The sequence below is a fragment of the Halichoerus grypus genome, chromosome 13, assembly GCF_964656455.1.
Source record: "Halichoerus grypus chromosome 13, mHalGry1.hap1.1, whole genome shotgun sequence".
NCBI lineage: Eukaryota > Metazoa > Chordata > Mammalia > Carnivora > Phocidae > Halichoerus > Halichoerus grypus.
The window spans coordinates 65,231,481-65,258,046 of NC_135724.1; the positions used below are offsets into that span (position 1 = coordinate 65,231,481).

The window sequence follows — 26,566 nt, forward strand, 5'->3', positions numbered from 1 at the left end:
GCAATCACACCTTCCCTCCCCACATTCCGAGTATAATCAATGGTCCTGGAAGATGTGCCATGTTTCCCCAGGACGTTAAGCTCCCTCCCTGTACATTTCTGCTCCTCCCTCCAGTCCCCAGTGTTAGTCCTCTACAGCAGAGCTGCCCAAGTGATGAGCTGTGGCTACAGTGGGGGCCCTCCGTTAGAAGGCTACGGTTATGGCAAGATTTTGATCCTCTAAGCCCACGGGGCAGCAGCAGTGCCCACACTTTCAGCCATCTGCAGCCTTCTGTTAGAGTTAAGCTCTCTGTAGCCTGGGACTCTGTCATGTTCACCATGTATTCCCACTGCCTAGCATAGTACCCTTTCCAAGTACCCAATTCAAGATGGCATCAAATTCAGAAACCTGGACAGATGCTGGTATAACCCAGACCAGATGCTGGTATAACTCCAATGTCCTGTTTTACAGGCACCCATTTGTGTGGGTGTGTACAGTTCTATGCCATTTTATCACATGTGGAGATTGTGCAACCACCACCACAATCAAGATAAGTCCTGTTCCATTACCACAAAGATCTCTGTGCAAACCCTCTAGAGTCACACTCTTCCCCCAACCCTGTCCCTAACCCATTAATCTGTTCTCCATCTCTGTAATTTTATCATTTCAAGAATGCTATAAAAATGGAATCATACAATAGGTAACCTTTGAGATTGGATTTTCTGACTCAGCATGAGTCCTCTGAGATCCACCCAACTTGTTGCATGTTGTCAACAGCTCATTTCTTTTTATTGCTGAGTAGTATGCCATGGTATGAATACACCAGTTTGCTAACCACTTACCCGTTGATGGACATTTGGGCTGTTTCCAATTTGGAGCTACTACAAATAAAGCTGCTATAAACATTCATGAATGAATTTCTGTATGGACAGAAGGCTGCAATTCTCTGGGATAAATGCCCAGGAGTGCAAAGGCTGGGTTATATAAGGTATGTTTCGCTTTTCAAGAAAACTGCCAAACAATTTTCCAAAGTGGCCATACATTTTATGTTCTCACTAGCCTTATATGAGATCCAGTTTCTGTATTCTTGGAATATTGTGGCCTCGTTATTTTAGCTGTTCCAGTGGGTATGTAGTGATCCCTCACCAACACGGTTTTAATTTTCATTTCCCTAATGGTTAATGATGTTTCCCTAATAGTTAATGATATTTCCCTAACAGTTAATGATGTTTTTCATATGCTTTCATGCTTATCTGCCATTTGTGTTCATAATCTTTTGCCCATTTCCTAATTGGACTTCTTTTGGTTTTATGGTTTGGTCTTTTACTGTTGAATTTTGAGAGTTCTATATATATTCTAGGTATGAATTCTTTGTGGTTTATATTTTCTCCCAGACTGTCCTTGTCTTTTCATCTTCAACACCCTATCAGGGTCTTTAGCAGAGCAAAAGCTTTTAATTCTGGTTTACTCCAACTTACTGAGTTTTTTCTTTCATGGACTGTGCTTTTGATGTCATCTTAAGAACTCTTGACCTAGCCATAGGTCCTGAATTTTCTGTTTCTTCTAAAAGTTTTACACTTTATATTGAATCTGTGATCCACTTTAATTTTTGTATAAGGAAGTTTAGGTTGAGTTTTGGTTTTGTTTTTCTTTTGCCTGGGGGTGTCCAATTGTTCAAGTAATGAGTGTTGAAAAAAATCATCCTTCTGCCATTTAATTGCTTTGCACCTCTATCAAAAATTAGTTCACCATACTCGCATGAGTCTATTTCTAGGTTCCCTGTTCTATTTTACCAATCTGTGTTTCTATCCCTCTGCCAATACCACATTGTCTTGATACCATAGTTATACAATAAGTCTTCAAATTGGGCAGAATGATTCCTCCTCACCTTCTTCTTTTTTTTTTTTTTTTTTTTTTTTTTTTTTTTTTTTAAGATTTTATTTATTTATTTGAGAGAGAAAGACTGAGAGAGAGAGAGAGCATGAGAGGGGAGAGGGTCGGAAGGGTCAGAGGGAGAAGCAGACTCCCCGCCGAGCAGGGAGCCCGATGCGGGACCCGATCCAGGGACTCCAGGATCATGACCTGAGCTGAAGGCAGTCGCTTAACCAACTGAGCCACCCAGGCGCCCCTCACCTTCTTCTTTTTTGAAATTTAGTTATTTTAGTTCCTTTGTCTTCTCACACTCATTTAAGAGTAAGCTTATTTATAGCTACAAAAAAATCTTCCTGAGATTTTGGTAGGAACTGTGTTAAACTTACAGAAAAATTTGGGGAGAACTGACATCCTTACTATGTTGAGACTTCTAATCCATGAACATGGTATATTTCTCCATTTATTTAGATCATTTTTATTTCTTTTATCAGTGTTTTGTTGTTTTCAATATTCAGGTCTTATACACATTTTGTTAGACTTATTCCAAAATATTTCCTTTTTTAAGAGCAATTATAAAGGACCTTGTATTTTTTTTTAATTATTTATTTGAGAGAGAAAGAGAGAGAGAGAACATGAGCAGGAGGGGCAGAGGGAGAGAGAATCTCAAGTAGACTCGACATTGAGCACGGAGCCTGACACAGGGCTCGATCTCACAACCCTGAGATCACGGCCTGAGCAGAAACCAAGAGTGGGATGCTTAACTGACAGTGCCACCCAGGTCCCCTAAATGACGCTGTATTTTTAATCTTGGTTTCCATGTGTCCATTGCTAGTAATTATAAAGATAATTAATTTCTGTATGCGGATCTTATATACAGCAACCTGGTTTAACTCACTTATTAGTTCCAGGAGACTTCCTGGTAGATTCTTTAGGATTTTCTATGTAGACTATCAGGTCTAGACTTTGTGCAAATAGAGACATTTTTATTTCTTCCTTTCAAATCTGAATGCCTTTTATTTCCTTTTCTTGTCTTCATGTACTGACTAGGATTCAATATCCCCTGCCTTTTTAATAATCTTTTAAAAATTTTTAAGTTGAAATAATTTCAAAACTTACAGAAAAATGCAAGAAAAATACAAATATTTTTTTTCCTAAATCATGACAACAAGTTGCAAACATGGTATCTTATTACGCCTGAATATTTTTGTGTGTATTTTCTACAAAGGACTCAACCCTACTTTACCACAGTATAGCCATCAAAATCATAAAATTAACAGTGATACTTTATTAACCCAGACCCCATTCAAGTTTCACCAAATGTCCCAATAATACCTTTTAAACAAAAGGATCCAATACGGGATCACATGTTACATTTTTTTTTTTTTTAAGATTGTATTTATTTATTGAGAGAGAGAGAGCACGCACATGAGCGCACAAGCATGCACAAGTCGGGGAAGGGTCAGAGGGAGAGAGAGAGAAAATCCCAAGCAGACTCTGCACAGAGTGCAGAGCCTGACGCCAAAGCTTGATCTCACAACCCTGAGATCATGACCTAGGCCAAAACCAAGAGTCCGACGCTTAACCGACTGAGCCACCCAGGTGCCCCAATCACATGTTAGGTTTAGATGTCATATTTCTTTAGTCTCCAACCTAGAACCATTCCTCAGTTTTCCCTTGGGAGGGTTTTTATAACCCTTTGAAGACTACAGAGTGTCAATCCATTTGAGTTGTCTGATATTCTCTACATCTGAGTTCAGGTTGTGCACTTTGGTGAGTTCAGCAGAGTGATGCTCTGTACTCACTGCATTCTATAGGGCAGTTCAGGATTTCAATGTGATGTGTCCCATTATTGGTCATGATTACTTGTTTAAGGTTGGTGTCGGTAAAACTTCTCCTATGCACAGTTACTATTCCCCTCTTATGTTAGTAAGTATTTTACATAAGGGCACTTTAAGATTATGTAAATCTTTTGTTCCTCATCAAAGTTTCACCCACCAAGTTTACCATCTATTTCAACATTTATTACTTGCCATCCTACACTAAGGTAGATCTTTCCTTTCTCCCCATTTATTAATTCATATTTCTTTATATCAGTGTAAACTCAGGGATTCCTATTTTATTCAGCAGGTTATTATTATTATTTCAAATGCTCAAATCACCCCCAGATTTAGCCCATAGGCTTCAAGATGGTTTCTGTGTCCTTCTGACATAGCCTCATCATTTCTTGACCATCCTTACCTTCTGGGACTATAAGACATTCCAGGTTACTCTTATACTTTCCCTGCCCCAGCCCCAGAGTCAGATATTTCTTCAAGGAGCCCTTTTCCTCTTAGTGGAGAATGAAATTTGGATATCAAAAGCTAGGCATGCCCAACGCTAAGAGGGTGTCATTGTTCCCAAGACTTCTCAGTGGTCAGGGCTAGGAAATATAAACATGCGCACACACACACATCTACATTTCTATGTATCTGTATATCCATATTCACTGAAAATGGAGTTCATACACTGATACACTAATTTTAATCTAACATCACAGGGTTCACTCCACCTTTCCTCCACTCTTCAAACATGCCCCACCACCACCACCTAGCATGCCTTCCCCCTTATTTACATGCCTTCCACATGCTGGTCCCCAACCCCAAGGGCTTTTAGACTGAATTATTCAGAGGAGAGAGGGGAGGCTAAATGAGGTCTTTAATACCTCCTTTCCTAGCCTACTATTTGAGATAACAGAAACTATACATAATTTTTTAATATCAATAATGCCCTAACTGAAATATATAAGAAAATAAATGGAAAGTAGTTTATAATAAGATAATATCCATTTTAATATATATCAAGAGTTGAGCAGAAATATACCAGAAGAAAAAAAGTGCCCACAAATTTCCAAAATGTCTCCCAGGGATGGTAAACACCCTTGTTGAGTGTCACTCCTCTACAGAGTAAATGTAATAAACAAAATTATAAGAAGGTAAGATTGTGCCAGAATACAGAAATAAAGTGCTATAGAAGCAAACTAGTAACTTCTAGTGGGTACCTCTCAGAGGAGTGATACCTATGTCTTGTAGACTGAACAAAACTTTACTGGGGGACAGGTGGTCCAGTTTAATAAAAAAAAAAAAAGTGTACCTGTTAAGGAATCAACAGGGTAAGAGGAGAGAAAGGTGAATGGGGGAAGTGAGGAAGGGACAAGGAATGAGGCAATAAGTGAAGCATACAAGAGATATTTCAAAATTATCTAACCAACCCTCTATAATTCAAAAAGTTGGTGACCCGAAATTCACCAACTGTGTTATTCATTCGTTAATTGCAGTTCTATTGTTCAAGCTTAACAGAGGACAATGAGTTCCTTTTGCCATATGAAGTTCAAGTATCTGAAGTCAGGTATCATGTTGTTCAGTTAAAGTCTTCTTCCCCCATCTAATCAATTCTAGCTTCTTCGCTAAGAATTCTATTCTTATTCCTTTGATCCACTCTGGCGCACCAGTGACCTGTAGAAATAAATTATTAAAAGTCCAAAACAGGTGTGCTTGGGTGATTCAGTCTCTTAAGATTCTGCCTTCGGCTCAGGTCATGATCTCAGGGTCCTGGGGCTGAGCCCTGCATCAGGCTCTTCGCTCAGCCGTGAGTCCGCTTCTCCCTCTCCCTCTGTGATCTCTCTTGCTTTCGCTCTCTCTCAAATAAATAAATACAATCTTAAAAAAAAGTCCAAAATAGCTTTGATTTAGACTTGATTAAAATTGAAGATTAAAAACAACAACAACAACAACAACAATACAAAATTGAAGACAGAACCAAAGGTCAAAGTCCTAACAAATAATGAGAAAACCTTTAAGTAAAAAAGCTGACAACGGAATGGATTTGAGAATGTGAAGTGCATTTGGTCTTTATTTTTAAACTTTAGAGGGAATAAGAAAGAATGTTAGCAAATATTTACGTAAGAGTTACTATAAAATTTAAGTTCTATCTATACTTGTTCTGATTACTATTATACAACAACTTTTATCTAAATCTGCTTACTAAGAAAGATGACAAGCCGATTCCTGTCATGTATAAAGGTCTGTTTTAATAATTCAAAGATCTGTTGTCTTATAATTCTGAGACTACCAAAATGTTTCTTCATAATTCTTTGACTTGTCTGCACATTTTCTGGATTATGAAGAAAATTGTATCATCTATAATTGTGATGGTTTTAAACTATGTCCACGGGGTGCCTGGGTGGCTCAGTTGTTAAGCGTCTGCCTTCGGCTCAGGTCCTGATCCCAGGGTCCTGGGATTGAGCCCCACATCGGGCTCCCTGCTCCGTGGGGAGCTTGCTTCTCCCTCTCCCACTCCCCCTGCTTGTGTTCCCTCTCTCGCTGTCTCTCTCTGTCAAATAAATAAATAAATAATAAAACCTTTAAACTATGTCCACAATTCTTTGATAATTCTTCCATCTAATGGTGGAGTATCAGTCCTCTTCCCTAGAACCTGGATGGCCACTGGGGTGCCTGGGTGGCTCAGTCGTTAAGCGTCTGCCTTCAGCTCAGGTCATGATCTCAGGGTCCTGGGATCGAGCCCCGCATCGGGCTCCCTGCTCGGCGGGAAGCCTGCTTCTCCCTCTCCCACTCCCCCTGCTTGTGTTCCCTCTCTCGCTGTGCCTCTCTCTGTCAAATAAATAAAATCTTAAAAAAAAAAAAAAAAAAAAGAACCTGGATGGCCACTAATGAAAAGAATGTGATGGAAGTGATGAGACTTCTAAGTCTAGGTGGTACAAGGCAATGCGGTTTCCAGCTGGCTCTCTCAGAACCCTCACTCCTGAAACCCAGCTACTATTTGCAAGGAAGTCCAGGTCACATGGTCATGCCCCATATAGGTGTTCCAGCTGACCATCCACAACTGAATGAGGAAGGCCTCAAGGTGACTCTAGCCCCAGCTACCATCTGAACTACAACTGCATAAAAAGACTCTGAGCAAGAATCACCTGAGTCCAATTAACCCCCAGATTTGCATAGATGATAAATGACTGCTACTGTTTTAAGCCACTGTTTGGGGGTGGTTTGTTACACAGCACCAGATAAAATAGCAGCTTTCTTTCTTTTTTTTCTAATCTGTATTATTTCTTACTCTTCTTTCAGTAGTGGCTAGGACCTAAAGCATGATGTTAAGTAGAAGTGGTAATAGTGGGCATCCTTGTCTTGTTCTACATTTTTGTTTAAAAAAAAAAAAGGTTTCTAACATGTTATCATTCAGACTTATGTTATTGTAGGCGTCTCTTAGATAGCTTATATTAGGTTACAGAAGTTCCCCTCTCTTTCCAGTTTGCTATGTGTTTTGTTTTTAATCATGAGCAAGCACTGACTTTAAATAATCTTTCTGCATCTACTGAAATATTCATATGACCTTTTCTCCTTTACCTCGTTATTGTGGTGAACCAACATTTTTAAGATTTTCTAATGTTAAAAAAAAAAAAAGATTTTATGTTAAGCCACCCTTATATTCCTAAAATAAACTTACAGACTGCTGTATTCAGTCTGCTAATCTTTACATCTATATTCATGAGGGAGATATGCCTGTAACTTTTATTCTTATTAAACTTTTCAAGTTTGGTTATCAAAGTTCTATAACAAGCTCACAGAAAGAACTGGGGCCTATTCTTAGCACATAAATTTTTATCATTCTGTTTTAATACATTTAAGACAACAGTTTTTCTTTTTTTTAAAGACTTATTTATTTTACAAAGACAGTGCTCCAGCAAGTGGGGGGGAGGGGCAGAGGGAGAGAGAATCCTGAAGCAGACTCCCTGCTGAGCACAGAGCCTGACCTGAGGCTCAATCCCAGGACCCTGAGATCATGACCTGAGCGGAAATCAAGAGTCAGACATTAATCAACTGAGCCACCCAGGCACCCCAAGACAACATATTTTCTTTGCATTACTGTTTTTGCTGCCTTATGAAAGTTCTGATAAATAGTATTTTACGTATTGTCACTTTTAAGAATTTTAAAATTTCCTTTATGATTTCTTCTTGACCCATGAATTACTCAGAAATCTTTAAATCTCCAAATCTTTGTGACTTTTTATCTTTTCATTAATAATCTATAATTTAATTGCATTCTGGTCAAAGAACATGGCCAGTAAGACAGCAATTCTTAAATTGTTAAGATTTACTTTACAGCCAAGTCGATGGTCCATTTTTTATAAATATTCCAAAGTCCTAGCAGAAAATGTATTCCCTAATTGTTGGAATAAGGTTCTATATATTTTTCTTATTAAATTAAGCTTAATTGTGTGGTTAAATCTTCTATACTAATATTCTGTCTTATTAAAAGGCCATGAACATGGACTCGTCTATTTCTTCCTGTAATTCTATTCAATTTTGCTTAATCTATCTTGAGGCTATTTAACTGTTACACAAATGTATTTACTATACAAATCTCAGAGCTAATACTGTCATTTGCATTCAGAGTAGCTATGCCATTTGCTGAGATTTTTTTTTTTAGTAGGTGGGGAGGCGAAGGAGGTCTGGAACTTTACTTTCTCCCCACCTAGTAACTTTTTATTTTTTATTTTTTAAAAGATCTTATATTCATTCATTCATTCATTCGAGAGAGAGAGAGAGAGAGAGAGAATCTCAAACAAACTCCCCACTGAGCAGGGAGCCAGCCCAACAAGGGGCTCAATCTCACGACCCTGAGATCAGGACCCTAAGATCAGGACCTGAGCCAAAATCAAGAGTCGGACGCTTAACCAACTAAGCCACGTAGGTGCCCCCACACCTGGAAACTTTTTCAAAAGTACATTTACTGAAAATCTTGTTTTGTGGCCATAAGGGACTACAGATTATCTAACCTGCCATACTATCAGAATCAAAAGTCTCCGTGTTACTTTCCTTTAAAAACTGACAGTTTCACATGGATGAACCTTGAGGATATTATGCTAAGTGAAATAAGCCAGTCATAGAAAGACAAATACTGTATGATTCTCCTTATATGAAGTATCTAAAGTAATCAAACTCATAAACAGAAAGTAGAATGGTGGTTGCCAGGGGCTGGAGGGAGGGGAAATGGATGTTGTTGTTCAATGGGTACAGAGTTTTAGTCACACGAGATGAAAAGCTCAGTTGTACAATAACATGCATATAGTTAACAATACCGCAGTGTACATCTAAAAATTGTTAAGAGGGTAAATTTATGTTATACAGTGCTTTTTTACCACAATTAAAAAAAAAAAACAAAACTGTTTCAGGGTCAGTGAAAACAAACGACAGTTCACTAAAGACTTGCTGGCACTTCCTTTTAGACCAAACACAGGATTTATAGAATTTCTACCTGTAAAGCAAAAAGTAAGGAAAATTTCAAAATTTAGCAGTAGTCTCTAGTAGTATAATTCTCAAAGAGATCATTAAAATCTTTTACTCTCTCTCTTTTTTTTAAAGATTTTATATATTTATTTGAGAGAGAGACAGAAATAGTGACAGAGAGCATGAGCAGGGAGGAGAGGGAGAAGCAGCCTTCCCGCTAAGCAGGGAGCCCGATGTGGGATTCAATCCCAGGACCCTGGGACCATGACCTGAGCTGAAGGCAGACGCTTAACCGACTGAGCCACCCTAGCGCCCCTACTCTCTTCTCAACCAACCAAGTTCTTGCCTGTCTCTTTCACAACTGTCTCACAGTTAAAACTGAGACAACTGAGGCATCTTTTGGTCATGGCAATTATAGGAAGATTGTGGACTTCTTCAAATTCTATTTCAAAATATCTCTGTTTGATTATGTTTCTCATATTCACACCTCCAAATGTAGTTTCTGTATGTCAATCTTAGGACCGGGGCCAGGCTGGGTATATAAGAATCATGTAAGGAGACTGTTTAAAAACACAGATTTCCAGACCTACTGAATCAAAATCTAGAAAAAATCTGGGACTCATAAAAAAAGTAATAATGTTCAGTTCCCCTTTACCTAGCTGGTTACCATGTATTCTCTTAAAGCTATCCCTAACTTCTTAGGCACAGCTCCACCAATGTACATGGTCCTGTCCCCTGACACATACAGCACAACAGGTCTGTATCTCCCTCACTCCACTGTGAATTATCAGAGGGCAGGGTACATACATTCGTGCTATTCTCAGTGCATAGCCTAGTGTCAGTCAGCTATGTAGCTGGTTTCCAATGCATGTTTTCTGAACCAAACCAACTGTAAAGTATTTTGTATGGAAATACATTTTTAAATTTTATAATGACTATCAATAAGGAAAGGTATATCTGCATAATCCAGGGAGTGTTTTAAAATACACATTCCTGGGCCCGTCTATATTTAACGAGAGTCATCACCTCCATGACCTCCTCCACTGTGTGAGAATAACACCCAAGGGGAAGTAGTGGGGAAGATATTTGGAAGAAGAGGATTTTGACTAATGTGGGTCAGAAAGAGGAAGATGTTCCAAAAAGGGAATGATATATTCAAAGACACTGAGTTATTAGTAACTGGTCACACTGGGGGGTGCCTGGCTGCCTCAGTCGGTAGAGCATGTGATGCTTGATCTCCGGGTTGTGAGTTCAATCAAGCCCCATACTGGGTGTAGAGATTACTTAAAAATAAAATCTAAAAAAAAAAAAAACCTTAGAAACTGGTCACATTGGGAGAACTCTAAGTGTTTCAGTTTTACCAAAATCAATAATTTTGAGTAGGGCACCTGGGTGGCTCAGTCGGTTAAGTGTCTGCCTTCAGCTCAGGTCATGATCCCAGGGTCCTGGGATCGAGTCCCGCATCGGGCTCCCTGCTCAGCGGGAAGCCTGCTGCTCCCTCTGCCTGCCCCTTCCCCTGCTTGTGCTCTATCTCTGACAAATAAAATCTTTAATAATAATAAATTTGTGAGAAAATGGCTAGAAAAAATCTGGAGGTATGTGAAGGGTCGGTCTCCAAAAGGTCTTGTACGATAATGCTACAAAACTAATTTCTCATAAAACTTGTGGAATGCTACTGGAGACTGGAAAACAGACACGCATTTTACAAAGATTATCCTGGATACTGCATGGAGAATGGACTGAAATGGGAACAGAACAGAGACAAGGAGACAAGAGTTTATTGTAATAATCCAGAAAAGGAAGAGCAAGGGCCGGAACCAAGCCAGTACAAACAGTGAAGAAGAGATTTAAAACACATTGTAGGGGCGCCTGGGTGGCTCAGTCGCTTGAGCATTTGACTCTTGATTTTGGCTCAGGTCATGATTTTAGGGTTGTGAGATTGAGCCCTGCATTGGGCTCCATGCCAGGCATGGAGCCTGCTTGGGATTCTCTCTCTCTCTCTCCCTCTCCCTCTGCTCCCCGCCACCCTCCTCCCCCACAGTGCACATGCATGCTCTCTCACTCTCTCTCCCAAAAAAAATTTAAAAAAAAAAATTGTGGAAATGGAATTGTAATTATTTAGTTATCAAGTAGATATGGGAGCTGAATCGGAGAGGAGTCTGAGTTTCTAGCTGCAGCAAATGTATCAATAGTAGTACCATTTATTAATATGGGGAATACAGCAGAAAACGCAGGTCTCAGGGTTGGGACCGATGGACTGTGTGGGGAGGAATGCTAGATCAGTATCTAGACATACTGAGACTGAGGCATTTACAGGACATCCACACAGAGATGAGTGCCTTGCATAAATGGGTCTATAGCTAAGAGACCTAGGCTACAGACGAGATTTAGGGTGACAAGCACACGGTAACCAAACCCACAGAAGATGAGATCATTCAAAGAAGTGTCAGAGTGAGAAGGAGGGGGAGACAGAACCCTGAAGAAGACAGTCAACTGAGGAAGAAAAGCTCTGAAAATGCCTGACCAGCCAGAGGCATAATAGCAAAATAGAAAAAATATGGTGTTAGGGAAGGAAGAGTCAACAATGTCAAAAGTCAGAGGGATAAGAAAAGAAACCAATGGAAAGTTCCTCATTGCATGTGAAAACTAGAAAGCTTGAAAATAGTACTTGATAATAAAAGTTTCAGTGGGGAGGCTAGGGCAGAACCATGGGCTGAAGAATGCACAGGTGATGAGGATGGAGAGACAAATAATACGGTGTCTTTTTTTTGAGACTCTCTGTGCAAACGTGTGCACGTGCTCATGTCCACACAAGTAACAGAGAAGTGGAGCTGAGATGTGATAAGATGGTTGAGATGAGAAGAGGCTGAAGCACATTTACATAATAAGGGAAAGGAGCTACTGGAAAGAGGTTGAAGACAGGAGTAAGAGTGATTATGACAGCGAATGAGGTCCCTGAGGAGGAATGAAGCATCAGGATACAAACCTAGGACAGCAGGGGGAAGGCTTTATTTCCCGGGACTTCAGGAAAAGGTGAGTGAAGACAGAAATAAGTTTCTGGGTGGTAGAACATGAAGTTGAAGAGTTATTTCTGGATTTTTAAAATGTTTCTCTGCAGAATTGAAGGCAGATCACATTCTGTGAGTGGTGGGCGTGGGGGTGTGTGAAAGAGCCGGTTTCCTTTGGGACAAGTCAGAGCAGAGGGGCAGTGGGAGTGACGAAGGGCACAGAGGAGGACAGCGGGGCACCCCAGGCCCAGCCAGTGCCTGAGCCCACCCAAGGCACACACACGAGCCCAAAGGTCACAGAAGCTGAATGACTATCTGACGCTAGGTTTCACAGGGTAGGTAGAATTAAAGAGCCAGAGATTATCTTTCTAACATTAGAACAGCAAGAAATTCATTAAGTAGTAAGTAGGGTGGGGAAGGAAGTAATGTACTATAATAAATGAAAAAGTCAACAAACTAAAGATCCTGATAAAGTCAAAGGGCTGGGAAGACAGAAAGTAGCCCTCAAGGTAGCAGCATTTAAGATTTCAAGTTGAGAGTTGAAGAGATCCAGAACTGTAAGGCCGGGAGGGATCTTAAGGTGGAGCTGTTCCATTGGTCTGTACCCAGACTGGGGTGGAGACCCCATACTCTACCATGTAACAGAGCTGAGCAGAACTGAACAGAGCCACAAACTAGTGCAAGTAACACTGGGGAGATCTGGATGGATCATAACCATGTCCATTTCCTGGTTGCAATTATGCCAAGATGTTACCACTGGGGAAAACCAGGGGAAGGGTATGCAGGATCTCTGAGTGCTATTTCTCACAAATGCATACATAGCTACAATTATCAAAATAATAAGCCTGGGTTTTTGGTTTTTGGTTTTTTTTTTAAATTAGAGGCAACAAAGCAAGGTGTACAACTGGGACACACCGTCTTCAAAACTCATGCTAAACACTAAAGATTAGTGTTCTAGCTCAATGATACTCAACAGAAATTTGGAGAGGGTGAAGGGGCACCTAGATGTTAGAACCACTGCCCATACCCCCATTCCCTGCACACACACCAACACCAGAATTGTTGCCATGGTGAGTCAGGTTTCATTGGAAGTTTGTCATATCTTCAAGTGTCTGCAAGTGAAGAATAGAAAACCACTCTCTGCTGGAGACTTATCTTTACAAACACTATTAATTGGTAAGGAAAACATGTAAGAGAAACATAATAAGTAATTTATAATAAACATGAAATATTTTAAGAGATTACTTCTCATTTGATTTGTCCAAAATCAGCCAATACACTTTTCATGGAAATGTACTTGGTCAACAGAAAGAAGAATGTTTGGTTCCTTTAAGAAAGAAAGTATGGACCTTTTCCCCAGTAGTTAGATTTTCAGTGGCATATTCATACCCTCCTAAGAAGGAGTACAACGTATATAAGGGTATACAATCTTAGCCCTGAGTAGAGTGAGATTGTTCAGCCTACACAGGAGGCCTCAGCACACCAGCACCATACCCTTGTCAACTAGAGGAAAGAACCACAAACAAGCAGGAACCAAAATGTGATAGATTCAGATTTTTTTTAACATCCCTACTAACAAGCAGCCCTAAAGAAAATACCTGTGCCCACTAAAATCAAATATGGGATAACACTGTAGAATAGTAAGGCAGCTTAATTTAGTATTTGAACAAATGGTATCAATCAGAACAAAAAATAAAATCACCTCAGGATAAATACATTTTTAAAACAGTGGTATGACAACTATTCACAGAATTGTGTATATAAATGAGTGTGTACATCAGTATCCAAATGTTCAACCACAAGGGATCTGTTACATAAAAGAATGGCATATCCAAAGCCTCTATCAAAGCCACTAAAAGACTTATGATAGGAAAATGCTTACAATGTATTGTGAGGTGGGAAAAGAGCTACAATTAATATGTGAAGGATTCTAATTTTAAATTTAAAAGAATGTGTATAGGCGCGTCTGGGGGCTCAGTCAGTTAAGCATCTGACTCTTGGTTGACTCTTGGTTTCAGCACAGGTCATGATCTTAGGATCCAGAGATCGAGCCCCACGGTCAGGCTCGGCGCTCAGCATGGAGTTTGCTTGAGACTGTCTCCCTCTCCCTCCACTCCCCCTGCTCGTATGTGCACTCATGCTCGCTCTCAAATAAATAAAATATTTAAAAAATAAAAATAAAAATAAAAATAATGTGTGTATGTTTATTCAGAAAAAATACAAAAAGAATATAACCCTGAAAGTTTCTGTTTTTAAATCATAGGGTTTTTTCCTTTACACATTTCTGTTTTAAAAAGTTTTCTACAGTGAGTACGTACTACTTTTATAATTTGAGGAAAAAAAGCAAATTACACTGATAAATATTTTAATATTTAAAAGGTTACGGAATAATATGAAAATATACATATACAACACATAACACATAAATATGATTACAATTAATTTTAAAGAAAGAAAATTATGCATAAGAAAAAAAGTTAGTAGGAAATACACCAAAATAACAGTGGCTGTGTTTGAAGGATGCAATAATTATGAGCAATTTTCCTTCCTTCAACTATTCTGTGCCTTGAAATTTTTCTTTAAAGAACGTGTATTATGTTAATATGAAGAAAACCACTGTACTTATCAACCCTGATCCCAAACCTTCTTTTTCATTGTATTCTGCCTCCTAAAACAAACCAACAAACACACACATGCACACAAACCCAAAGTACTTACATGGGCTTACATCTCTGTATCTGTTTCGATTTCTGTTTTCTGGAAACTTGGCCACTCTATGAGGATAGTCATGGGACTCATTGCGAATTTCCTTAAAATAACAAAAATATATTTTAATATTCCTCTTAAATTGTATATAGCAAAACAGATACTTTCCCAGCCAGTATAAAGTAACATCAAGCACTGATGAAATGCCAAGTACAACACAAAGCTCATTGTCTACATTATCTCATTCAATTCTTACAACACCAATAGGAAAAACTATCATCCCTGTTTTGTATGTGAGGGATGATAGGCTTTGAGAGATTAAACAATCTGCCAAAGGTCATAATGCTAGTAAGTGGCAGACCTCAGGACTGAACAAGGTCCTTCAGGACAAAGTCTCTGCTCTGGATGTATTTATATGTTGCCATGCAATATTCAACCCCTACAAGCAACCTTAAACATTTTATGTAACACAGAACTAATGCAATGGAGGTATCTAAGGCTAACCACATCATACTCAGATTTCTCACAAAACTCTCAATAACATCTACCTCTCTATTTTGGAGTTTCCCATATTGCTGTTACTTTGAGTCCAGAAATATCCTCAAATTTTATTTCTAGAACCATAAATGCTTAGCAACCACCACTAGGCCAGAAGCTCATTTTAGGACCCTTACAGCTCTCTGTGTTCCACCGTAGAAGAAATTCCATAAGGATATGGCCACACTAAGCCTAGACCTGAATGTGTTTAATTTTACATATAAAATTTATTACTTAACATTTAAAAACTTAATATAATTAATGTGTGGGAAAAGTTGACACCTTTTCATCTTTTCAGCTCATTACATTTGTTATCATATGCTTTCATGGAAAAGTATTTGAAACTGAAAGGTGATATTTCTGTCCAAATTAATATAGGAGGCTGCATAACTTTGATACTAAAACTGAATGAAACATACGAAAATAGAAAATTAGAGGTCAATTTAACTCAAAAACATAGATGCTTCTTTAATTTAAACTACTACTAAAACAAGGACACCTGGGTGGCTCAGTTGGTTAAGTGTCTGCCTTCAGCTCAGGTCATGATCCCAAAATCCTGGGATCCAGTCCCACATTGGGTTCCCTGCTCAGTGGGGAGCCTGCTTCTCCCTCTGCCCCTCCCCCCGCCTGTGCTCTCTCTCTCTCTCTCTCTCTCTCTCTCTCTCTCTCTGGCGTGCGCTCTCTCTCACTAGCACACATTCTCTCTCAAATTTTTTTTTTTAAATTACAAAATAAAAGAATACTAAAACAGTTTTCTGTTAATAGCTTTTCTGTATCAAGCATAGAGAAAACAAATTGGCAAGAATAAAAATTCTACTAACACTATGCAGATGATAGTATTCTCATATATTACTGCAGAATATAAACAGATACAATGTTTGAGAACAATTTAGTAAGATCAGAAATCTGACCCACCAATTTTATCCTCAAGGAATTTGTATCATGTAGCCACACAAAGATTTATGCACAACGATGTTCACTGTACATAAGAGTGAAAAATTAGCAAGAATCTGAGTGAACTGGTGAGATAAATTATAAGGCACCAATGCAGTAGGATACATGGGAACAAGGAAAAAGGACAAGTGCTACATACAGTGATATGAAAAAATTTCAAAGAAACAATGAAATGAACAATTTCACTGCATAGTGAAAAAAAGTACAAAAGAATATGCACTCATGGTGGGGACGGAACAATTCACTCAAACATAAATATGCCTAGAATACAGTGAATAATTCTAGAAGGAGATGAGAAATTAGTAACTTTTGGGGGGAAGGCTGAACATCTAGGGAAGGGTACAGATTTATGTAACTAAAAATTTGTTTTCATTATGAAATATTTCTAACAGAAAAATACAGATAATATCACTCATGTTACCATCAGTTAGATTAAACACTTATTGCCACTTCTGAATATCCACTTCAAATCTTTTATTTTTTTTAATTTATTTATTTTAGAGAGAGAGAGTGCACGCTCAAGTGAGGGAAGTGGGAGAGGGAGAAAGAGAATCTCAAGCAGACTCCACATTAAGCATGGAGCCTTCATGGGGCTCAATCCCACGACCCTGAGATCATGACCTGAGCAGAAATCAAGAGTCAGATGCTCAACCAACTGAGCCACCCAGGTGCCCCCAAATCTCTTTTTTTAGGAAAGGAATAAAACACATCATTGCAGCATTATTTGTAATAGCCAAGATGTGGAAACAACTTAAGTGTCCATTTATAGATGAAAGGATAAAGAAGATGTGATACACACACACACACACACACACACACACTCTCACACATAATTAAAACAACGGAGTACTACTCAGCCATAAACAAGAATGAAACCTTGTCATTTATTACAGCATGGGTGGACCCTGAGGTATGCTAAATGAAATAAATCACAGGAGAAAGACAAACACTGCATGATTCGCACATATGTGAAATCCAAAACAACAAACAAAATCAAAACTCATAGATATAGACAACAAACTAGTGGTTCGGGGGTGGATGAAATGGGTGAAGGAGGCCAACTGCATGGTGATGGATGGTAACTAGCCTTGTGGTGGTGATCACTTTGTCTTGTATACAGATACCAAATTATAAAGCTGTACCCATCAGATGTAGCTACAGGCTTTCCCTACCCCACCCCTCTCTCCTTCTTTCCAAAGTAACCTGTCCTTTTAACTCCTTTTTATTGGACACTTTTTGTGCTACTGGGATTTCAGACCATATATTCATATATTACTTTAAAATAAACTAGCTAAAATTCTAATAAATACTAGTATAATATCAGTCCTAATGCCATATAGTTTTAAAATCACATTGAAAAGTTGTTGCAACCCACAGAATGGGAGAAAATAGTATCTGATAAGGGATTGCTATCCAGATTATATAAAAAAGTCCAATAAAACAATTTTTTTAATGGGCAAAGAGGGTCCTTCTATTACACTAGCCCTTCTTCAATGCTTGTGTTATGCATATACACTTATTTTCCACACTTAAGTCCATCTCTCAGTTGCTGATTCCAATTTTTAGCCTACAGAAATACACTTACTTGTGTTCACTATAACAAGTCATTACTGATGTTGCAAAAAAAAAAAAAATTAAATTGGGTGGAGCATCCCAAGTATAGGGATAGGGAAGAGATTTTAATTTCCAAAACACCATATAACAGCCAAGTTCTTGGGATTAAGAAATACATTCATAACAAATACATTCTGTTTTCTCAATTAATTAAAAAAAAAACCCACATAACTCTGTAAGAGTCCATTCTCTCAAATTTCTAATGTTTGTTCCTCTTTATGTTTCTTTCATTTCAGTGCATTTAGGAAGACCAGAACCCCCAATACCTTTTTTTCCTTCACCGTGCCAGACTAGAGTCAAGCTCAACAAAGAATCCCCAATACTTTAAAAAGCGGCTCCAGAGGTACGTACTAGTTGCCTATCCTAATATCCATTCTTCCTTACTCAAAGTTTCTAATTATTACTTTCTAACTTACAGTTAACTCAACTAAAATCCTGTATTTCCCAGCCTCCCGTACAAGTAAGAACAGTCATGGGACACAGTTCAAGCCAATGAGAAGAAGCAGAAATCACTGCATGGGGTTTCAGGAAAGCTTTTATCAAAAGGGCTGGCTCTGCTGATCTCTGTCCTCACTTCTGCCTGCCCTGGGTACAAGTTTTGATGTTGCGGGTGAGGAGTGGGAATGGGAAGGAGATATCCCATGCCAACAAGGTAAAAAGCACATTCTAAGGAAGGCTAAGCAGAAATAGAGGAAATCGGGTCACTGAGGACATCAGGGAGCCATAGTAACAACTCTGGACTCCCATCTCCAGAACTGTCACTGCAGGAGAAAAATCAGCCTCTATTTGTTAAGTCAGCTACTGCCTGATTTTCTTCCTCATGCAGCTAAATGCAGATCTTGAATACACACAGTATGGCCAAATCTCAACAATAACCAGGTCTGACACTGAATGAGTCATTTTCAAGAATACCCAATACACAAAAATAATTTTATAAGCATTTTGTATAAACAAACACATGGTGTTTCTCAAAATGGGAAGATACGTGTTGAGCTATTTACTAGGTCTGTATTACATTTGGCAGAATCAGCCTCTATTGACATTTGATGCTAAAACATTCCCCTCCTAGAGCAGAGAGAACCCATAAACAGTAGCCCTAAAGACTGTAAGAATGTTTCCTGCCAGCAGCAAAACCTGCAAATCCAAGGTTTCTCAAACTCAGCACTACTGACATTCTTTGTTGGCTGGATAATTCTTTGTTGTGGGGACCGTCTTGTGCCCTGTAGCATGTTTAGCAGCAGCAACGCTGGCCTCTACTCAATAATGTTGTACCATTCCTTCTCCCAGCTGTAACAAACCTCTTTACACATTGCCAAATTTCCATGGACAGCAAACTCCACCACAAATCTATCTCACCAATATCCAGTTGAAAACCACTGTTCTGGGTGCCTGGGTGGCTCAGTTGTTAAGCAACTGCCTTTGGCTGAGGTCATGATCCCGGGGTCCTGGAATCGAGCCCCGGGGCGGGGGGGGGGGGGGGGGCCCGCTCAGCAGGGAGCCTGCTTCTCCCTCTGCCTCTTTCTGTCTCTCATGAATATAAATAAATAAAATCTTAAAAAAAAAAAAAAAGAAAAGAAAACCACTATTCTTTTTTTTTTTAAGATTTATTTATTTGACAGAGAGAGAACACAAGTAGGCAGAGTGGCAGGCAGAGGGAGAGGGAGAAGCAGGCTTTCCGCCGAGCAAGGAGCCGGACGTGGGGCTCGATCCCAAGACCCCAGGATCATGACCCAAGCCGAAGGCAGCTGCTTAACCGACTGAGCCACCCAGGCGCCCCAGAAAACCACTATTCTTATCTAATACCAACTCTTACCTAATTAAAGCTAAATCTAAATGGAAAAGATTGTGTTTATTTAATGAAAAATTTTAAAAATCCAATTTATTTTGATTTTTGCTCAAAAAAGGCTAGGACTAATTGGCTCACTAATTACTTCTCTTTTAGGGGCAATAACCCAAAATGTGGGTAACTCATGTACAAAGATCTCTTTCATAGAGTTATTTATAATGTTGAAAGCTAAAAATAACCTGAATGTCCAATGACAGAAAGACCGGTTGAAAAAACAGTGGTACATCCAATCAATTGAGTATCATGTAGCTGTTTAAAAGCCAGGCACTCATACCATCTCAGCAACAGCATAAACTCATACAGTCTCCTCGAATGATAATACATGATATAAACAAAGGAATAACAAAATCAATAAATGGAACTGAGCCACTATTTGCTATTTGGGAGAAAAATTCATTTAGCTCCTCAGCGTATTTGTAATTTATATACACATGTAGTTGACTATATTAAGATTACCCATCATCTCCTTTTGCAAAGAAGCCTAATTTCTGGAACATAAAATAATCCACTTCAACCAATGGCCTTACAACTTATATCCAGGCAGAAGATTCTAACTTTAGGGGCGCCTGGGTGGCTCAGTTGGTTAAGCGACTGCCTTCGGCTCAGGTCATGATCCTGGAGTCCCTGGATCGAGTCCCACATCGGGCTCCCTGCTCGGCAGGGAGTCTGCTTCTCCCTCTGACCCTCCCCCCTCTCATGTGTTCTCTCTCATTCTCTCTCTCTCAAATAAATAAATAAAAAATCTTTAAAAAAAAGATTCTAACTTTAAATTCTGAACATACTTACTTTCAACACAGCTACTTTCTCTTATTATTTCATCTAATATTTTTATACACATAACATTTAATCTCTTGAAATTTATTTTGACATATGGTTTGAGTAAGGAGCTAAACTGACTCTACTATAGAATTTAATTTGCCAATGCTCAAATAATGCTAGGCTGATCTACAAGAATAAGACACTTTCTTGCTAAACATCTAGCTACTCTTCACTTCATAAACAGCCATGCCTATCCTTGACATATACCCTTGAATGCCATTCACAGCAATGAATAGCAAACTATGGCTCTTATTTTTTTAGAACAGTTGACACACAATGTTACATTAGTTTCAGATGTACAGCTTAGTGACTTGACAAGTATACATCATGCTATGTTCACCATAAGCATAACTACCATCTGTCCCTTTACATTGCTATTACAGTATCACTGACTATATTACTATGGCTCTTATTTTGACAGAAATTGAATGTCAAGGTTTTACAAGCCCCACATGAAACCATTCAGCTCAATAAAAAGTTTATTTTCTTGGACAGAAGACAGTAACATGTTTTGGACAAAAAGGGAAAAAATGGTTTTTAAAAACTATTCATTTTGACCCTGGAACCTCCCCCGCCCGCCCCCGCCCCCCCCCACTCCTGGGTGGGACATGTGTGACATTCTTCCAGGAATCTCCCAACTATCTTAATGTTAATGCCTTGCTAGAGGGGAAAACAACCTTAACTTCACAATGGCAAGGGCTCCAGTATCTTGTAGGTCCTCTTTAGCATATGAAAGTTCTTTTGAAACCTCCCTTTTTCCTTACCTCCCCCAATCCCACAGTATATAATCAGCCACCCCCCACAACCCGTGTTGCAGCTCTTTCTGCCCATGGGTCCTGTCCCCGTGCTTTTGATAAAACCACCATTTTGCACCCCCCCCCAAACAACAACAACAAACAAACCCTATTCATTTTGTAAGATTAATAAGAAATTCTTAAATGTAAGACCAAGCAGCGTTTGCTATTTATATCTACTTATTTCTTCTAGAGAAACTATAAAATAAACCTATTAATCTAACTAAGGTTTAAGTTATAAACTCTTTGGGGAAAAAATTCATTACAGTGCCTATAGTTACTAGAAATGAAATAAGAAAAAATTTTCTGCTACATGTCTTTATGAATGATTTAAGTTACATATTTTAAAATGTAAATATTTAGTTTCAAATGGATGTGCCCATAAAAATGTTAGTCTCCTAAATGGACTGAAAATTTCCTTTACAATTTTGTTAACCCTAACAGGCTAAGATTTCATTCATCTTGCTTTATCTGGTATACTTTTAAAAGTAAAATTTCAAAATAACTAGTAACTTATTTAAATTGTTTTTAAAGATTTTATTTATTTGAGAGAGAGAGACAGAGAACACAGGAGCAGAACTAGGGGTAGAGGGAAGAGGGAGAGACTCTTTAAGCAGGCTCCACGTCCAGCATGGAGCCTGATGCAGGGCTTGATCTCACAACCCTGAGATCATGACCTGAGAGGAAATCAAGTGTCAGACATTTAACTGACTGAGCCACCCAGGTGCCCCAAACCCAACACATTTCTTTTTTTTTTTTTTTTAAAGATTTTATTATTTATTTGACAGAGACAGAGAGAGAGCAAGAGCAGGAACACAAACGGGGGAGTGGAGAGGGAGAAGCAGGCTTCCTGCGGAGCAGGGAGCCCAATGCAGGGCTCGATCCCAGGACCCTGGGATCATCGCCTGAGCCGAAGGCAGATGCTTAACGATTGAGCCACCCAGGCACACCCCCCAACACATTTCCTAAGTTCATTCTTAAGTATTTAAAAAAATTTTGTTATTTTAACTGATCTCAATATGACCACACTTTTTTTCTCCTTTAATCAACGAGGATGAATTACATAGTATTACACTCCCTCATACTGACCATCTTTATAGCCCCAGAATAAATTTGGGAATGGTGTTCTATATCTTTAGATAATATCTAATAATATCATTAGAATTTTAGGACTATAATCATAGGTAAAATTAAACTGCCTATTTGGAAGGGGAAGGGAAGATGCTAAACTCATTTATTTTTACCTTTCCTTTGTATTCAGTCTGTCCTTCTAAAGTTTTATTTCATTTTTTTTGTTTTTCTAGTTTGAATGAAATGCTTAGCCCATTAATATCCTTTTCTTTCTTTCTTGTTTTAAAGACTGGTCAAGGGCGCCTGGGTGACTCAGTTGGTTAAGCAACTGCCTTCGGCTCAGGTCAAGATCCTGGAGTCCCAGGATCGAGTCCCGCATCGGGCTCCCTGCTCGGCAGGGAGTCTGCTTCTCCCTCTGACCTTCCCCCCTCTCATGTGCTCTCTCTCTCTCTCTCTCTCACTCTCTCAAATAAATGAATAAATAAAAAAACCTTTAAAAAAAAAATAAAGACTGGTCAAATCCTGTTAAGTTTAGAAGAGTGTCATCTCATTATTTTCTAGAGTCTCTAAATGGCATATTGATTTCTTCTTTTACCCAAAAATGATTCGTAATGGCTGCTGTTTTCTATATGTTGTGCTTCCTTGTTTCCTTTTCCCCTTGTTTTTTTCTGTATTAATCAAGTTTTCTTTGTTCCTCTTTCCCTCTAATAATTTAGAAGTAAAAGTACCATTCCTATTCTACTGGGGATTAGTCTTAAAATTTTGTAAAAGCATGTTTGAACTTGTGTTTTTCTACTAATGTGAAAGCATCTATCAAGTCCCTACTGGTAGGAATGTCTGCGTGGCTCAGTCGGTTAAGCATCTGCCTTCAGCTCAGATCATGATCCCAGGGTCCTGGGATCGAGTACCGCGTCGGGCTCTCTGCTCAGTGGGGAGTCTGCTTCTCCCTCTCCCTCTGTGCTCTCAAATAAATAAATAAAATCTTAAAAAACAAACAAACAAACAAAAAAACCTACTGGTAAAATCTATGGTACAATTATTATAGGTTTCACTTCCCTCTTCCTACAGCCCAATCCCCCATATTTTCTTGAAATAATCTAGAACTTTGGATCCATATTTTTTACATTTCCAATTATTTCAAAATTAATTTCTTATTGTTTGCACTAAGGTTTACAACAATAATTATAACTATTTAGGTTAACTCTAGATTTTACTTGGCTTCAACTGCCCAAACCTACATTCTATACTGATTTCATTTCTCTCAGCTCATGGGTGACATTTCTCCCTTATCTTCTGGCATCCAGTGTCAGAGTGCGTAACTCTGATGCAAATGTGACTGGTTCTTCTCTAAACATAACTTGTTTTACTACCTTACAGGGCTTTTTCTTTTATCATGAATACTTAGAAAATTCATTATATCACACCTAAGTTTTTATGCTTTTTTAATATATTCTTGGTGAAGACTTTGTGGTCCCCTTTAATCTTGAAATTCAAGGCTTTCTTCAGCTCAGAGACACTTCCATTATTTCTTTGGTCACTGCTTCATCTAAGGGTCCTCTGTTCTCAGAACCACCTAACACAGAGATTTGAGATCTTTATGTGTTTTAAATGTTCTCTCATAATTTTCACTTTAAATATCTTTTTCCCGAATTCGGAGATTTTTCTCACGCTAACCTGGTATTCTGCGTGATCTATTTTGCTAGTGAGTCTTCAATTTTTTTTAACAATTATGTTAAGTTTAAGAGCTCTTTCCTGTTCTTGGTTTATTTTTACAACCTGCTCTTGTTTTGGGAATCTGAATTCCAGTTTTCTCTATTTCTTATACTATTTCACGTGCTCTAATGATCCAATAGTCTCACTTTCTTGAGGTGCTGAATTTTCCGTATGTCTAACTTTGTTCCTCTTCACAGAAAGTGCAGGCACCAACTCTTAACCAAGCTTTTGTGGATGCTCACACTGTTTAGTATCAAAATCCCCTAAGTCTTGGAATTGGAGGAAGCTCATCAAAAGATACAAACTTCCAGTTACAAGATAAATAAGTACTACGGAGGTAATGTACAACATGATGACTATAGCTTAACACTACTGTGTGATACAGAGAAAAGTTACTGAGATTAAATCCTAAAAGTTCTCATCACAAGGAGAAAATTGTTTTCCTTCAGGTCTTTTCTTTTTTTATTCTATTATATGAGAAGATGGATGTTAGCAGAACCTATCTGGTAATCATTTTATAATACATATAAATCAAACCATCATGCTGTATGCCTTAAATGTATACAGTGATGTATATCAATCATTTCTCAATAAAACTGAAAAAAAAATCCTCTAAGTCTCAAATATATGAGTAAGACCCTTCTCTGGTGCCAAATAATAATGTAGATTTTTTTTATCACTGCATTTTGGTCATTTCAATGATAAATAAGAACAACAAAAAAGCCTCTATTGCATGGGATTAAGGACCTGAAAAATTATATCCATTTCTCATGATCTATCACTATTCTTGCTGTCAATGTTTACTGTTATTTGTACAACTGTATCTAACGACCTTCTCTTTTTTGTACTCAGACCTCAGAATTTTCCTTGAGACTATTGTAAGTACCTTAAGAAAAATATGCTCACATTTAAAATAAACACAGATGGGCGCCTTCATGGCTCAGTTGGTTAAGGATCTACCTTTGGCTCAAGTCATGATCCCAGGGACCTGGGATGGAGCCCCACATCGGGCTCCCTACTCAGCAGGGAGCCTGCTTCTCCCTCTCCTGCTCCCCCTGCTTGTGTGCTCTATCAAATAAATACATAAAATCTCAAATAAAATACACACACACACACACATATATTCAAAATAAACATGGAAAGTGGATTTACTTTCACCTGGGGGAGTAAAGAGCACAGTGCATGAATAGACCTAAAAGATGACCAAGAGGGGCACCCTGCTGGTTCAGTTGGTGGAGCATGTGACTCTTGATCTCAGGGTTGGAAGTTCGAGCCCCACACTGGGCGTAGAAGTTACTTAAAATAAAATAAAATCTTAAAAAAAAGAATGACCAGGCGTATGCCAGGTATATAAGTAGAGAATGACAGGTCTAGGCAGACAAAACAGCTTGTGCAAAGTCATTAAGATGTGAAAGTACATAAAAATAAGTAAATGAAAAAAATGAAAGAATGAATATGAAATGAATATGAATGAAATGAAAGAATGAATAACTGATGTCTTGCAAGAAGTATAAGGAACACAAAACTTGTGGTGCACAAGAGATGAAAATGCAAGAAATGAGGATGAACAGGTGTAGAGAGATGAGATTATACAGGCATTTGTTCATGCTTCATTCACTCAATACACATACAGGAATTCTGCAAATTATAAAGATGGTACTCTAAATGGCGGGAAGAGAGAGGGAAGAGGGATGGGATACTCAGCAAACAGTATGATAAAAGCAGGCAGTTATTTAGAAAAAAAAACTGGTCAGGAACAAGACAAGGATTCCCAATTTCACCACTTCTTTTTTTTCAAGATTTTATTTATTTATTTTAAAGATTTTATTTTTAAGTAATCTCCACACCTAACCTGGGGCTCAAACTCACAACCCCAAGAACAAAAATCACATGCTCTACCAAATGAGCCAGCCAGGTACCCCACACTTTCACCACTTCTATTCAACATAGTACTGAAATTTTAGCCAGAGCAACTGGGGGCTATAATAAACAAACAGGCATTCAAATTGGAAAGGAAGTTGTTAAACTATCTTTATTCACAAATGACATGACCTTGTATGTAGAAAATCCTGAAGAACCCACCCACACAAAAAAACCTGTTAGAGCTAATAAATTCAGCAAAGTTGCAAAACACAAAATCAACACACAAAAATCAGTATTTCTATACACTAGCAAAGAATCCCATTTACAACAGAATCAGAAAGAATACTTCAGAATAAACAACCAAAAAGGTGAAAGATTTGTACACTGGAAACTACAAAACACAGCTGAAATTAAAGACAACCTAAATAAATACAAAGAAATCCTGTATTCATGAATTGGAAGATTTAAATACTAAGAATACAAAACTACCTAAAGTGATACACTGATTCA

General features: G+C 38.4%; 1 protein-coding gene across 5 annotated transcripts in view; it reads right to left on the reverse strand.

Annotated features, from left to right (window-relative positions):
- PTPN2 (protein tyrosine phosphatase non-receptor type 2) overlaps nucleotides 1-26,566 on the reverse strand; it is an 85,980-nt gene that overhangs the window by 46,429 nt on the left and 12,985 nt on the right. For 4 of the 5 annotated variants that reach the window (XM_036102772.2, XM_036102773.2, XM_078060648.1 and 1 more), the window contains exon 2: nucleotides 14,858-14,948. The exons of the other annotated variant lie outside the window; for it this stretch is intronic. In XM_036102772.2, the coding sequence (XP_035958665.1) occupies nucleotides 14,858-14,948 (91 nt within the window). The remainder of the gene's footprint in view (nucleotides 1-14,857; nucleotides 14,949-26,566) is intronic. 5 annotated transcript variants of the gene reach the window in all.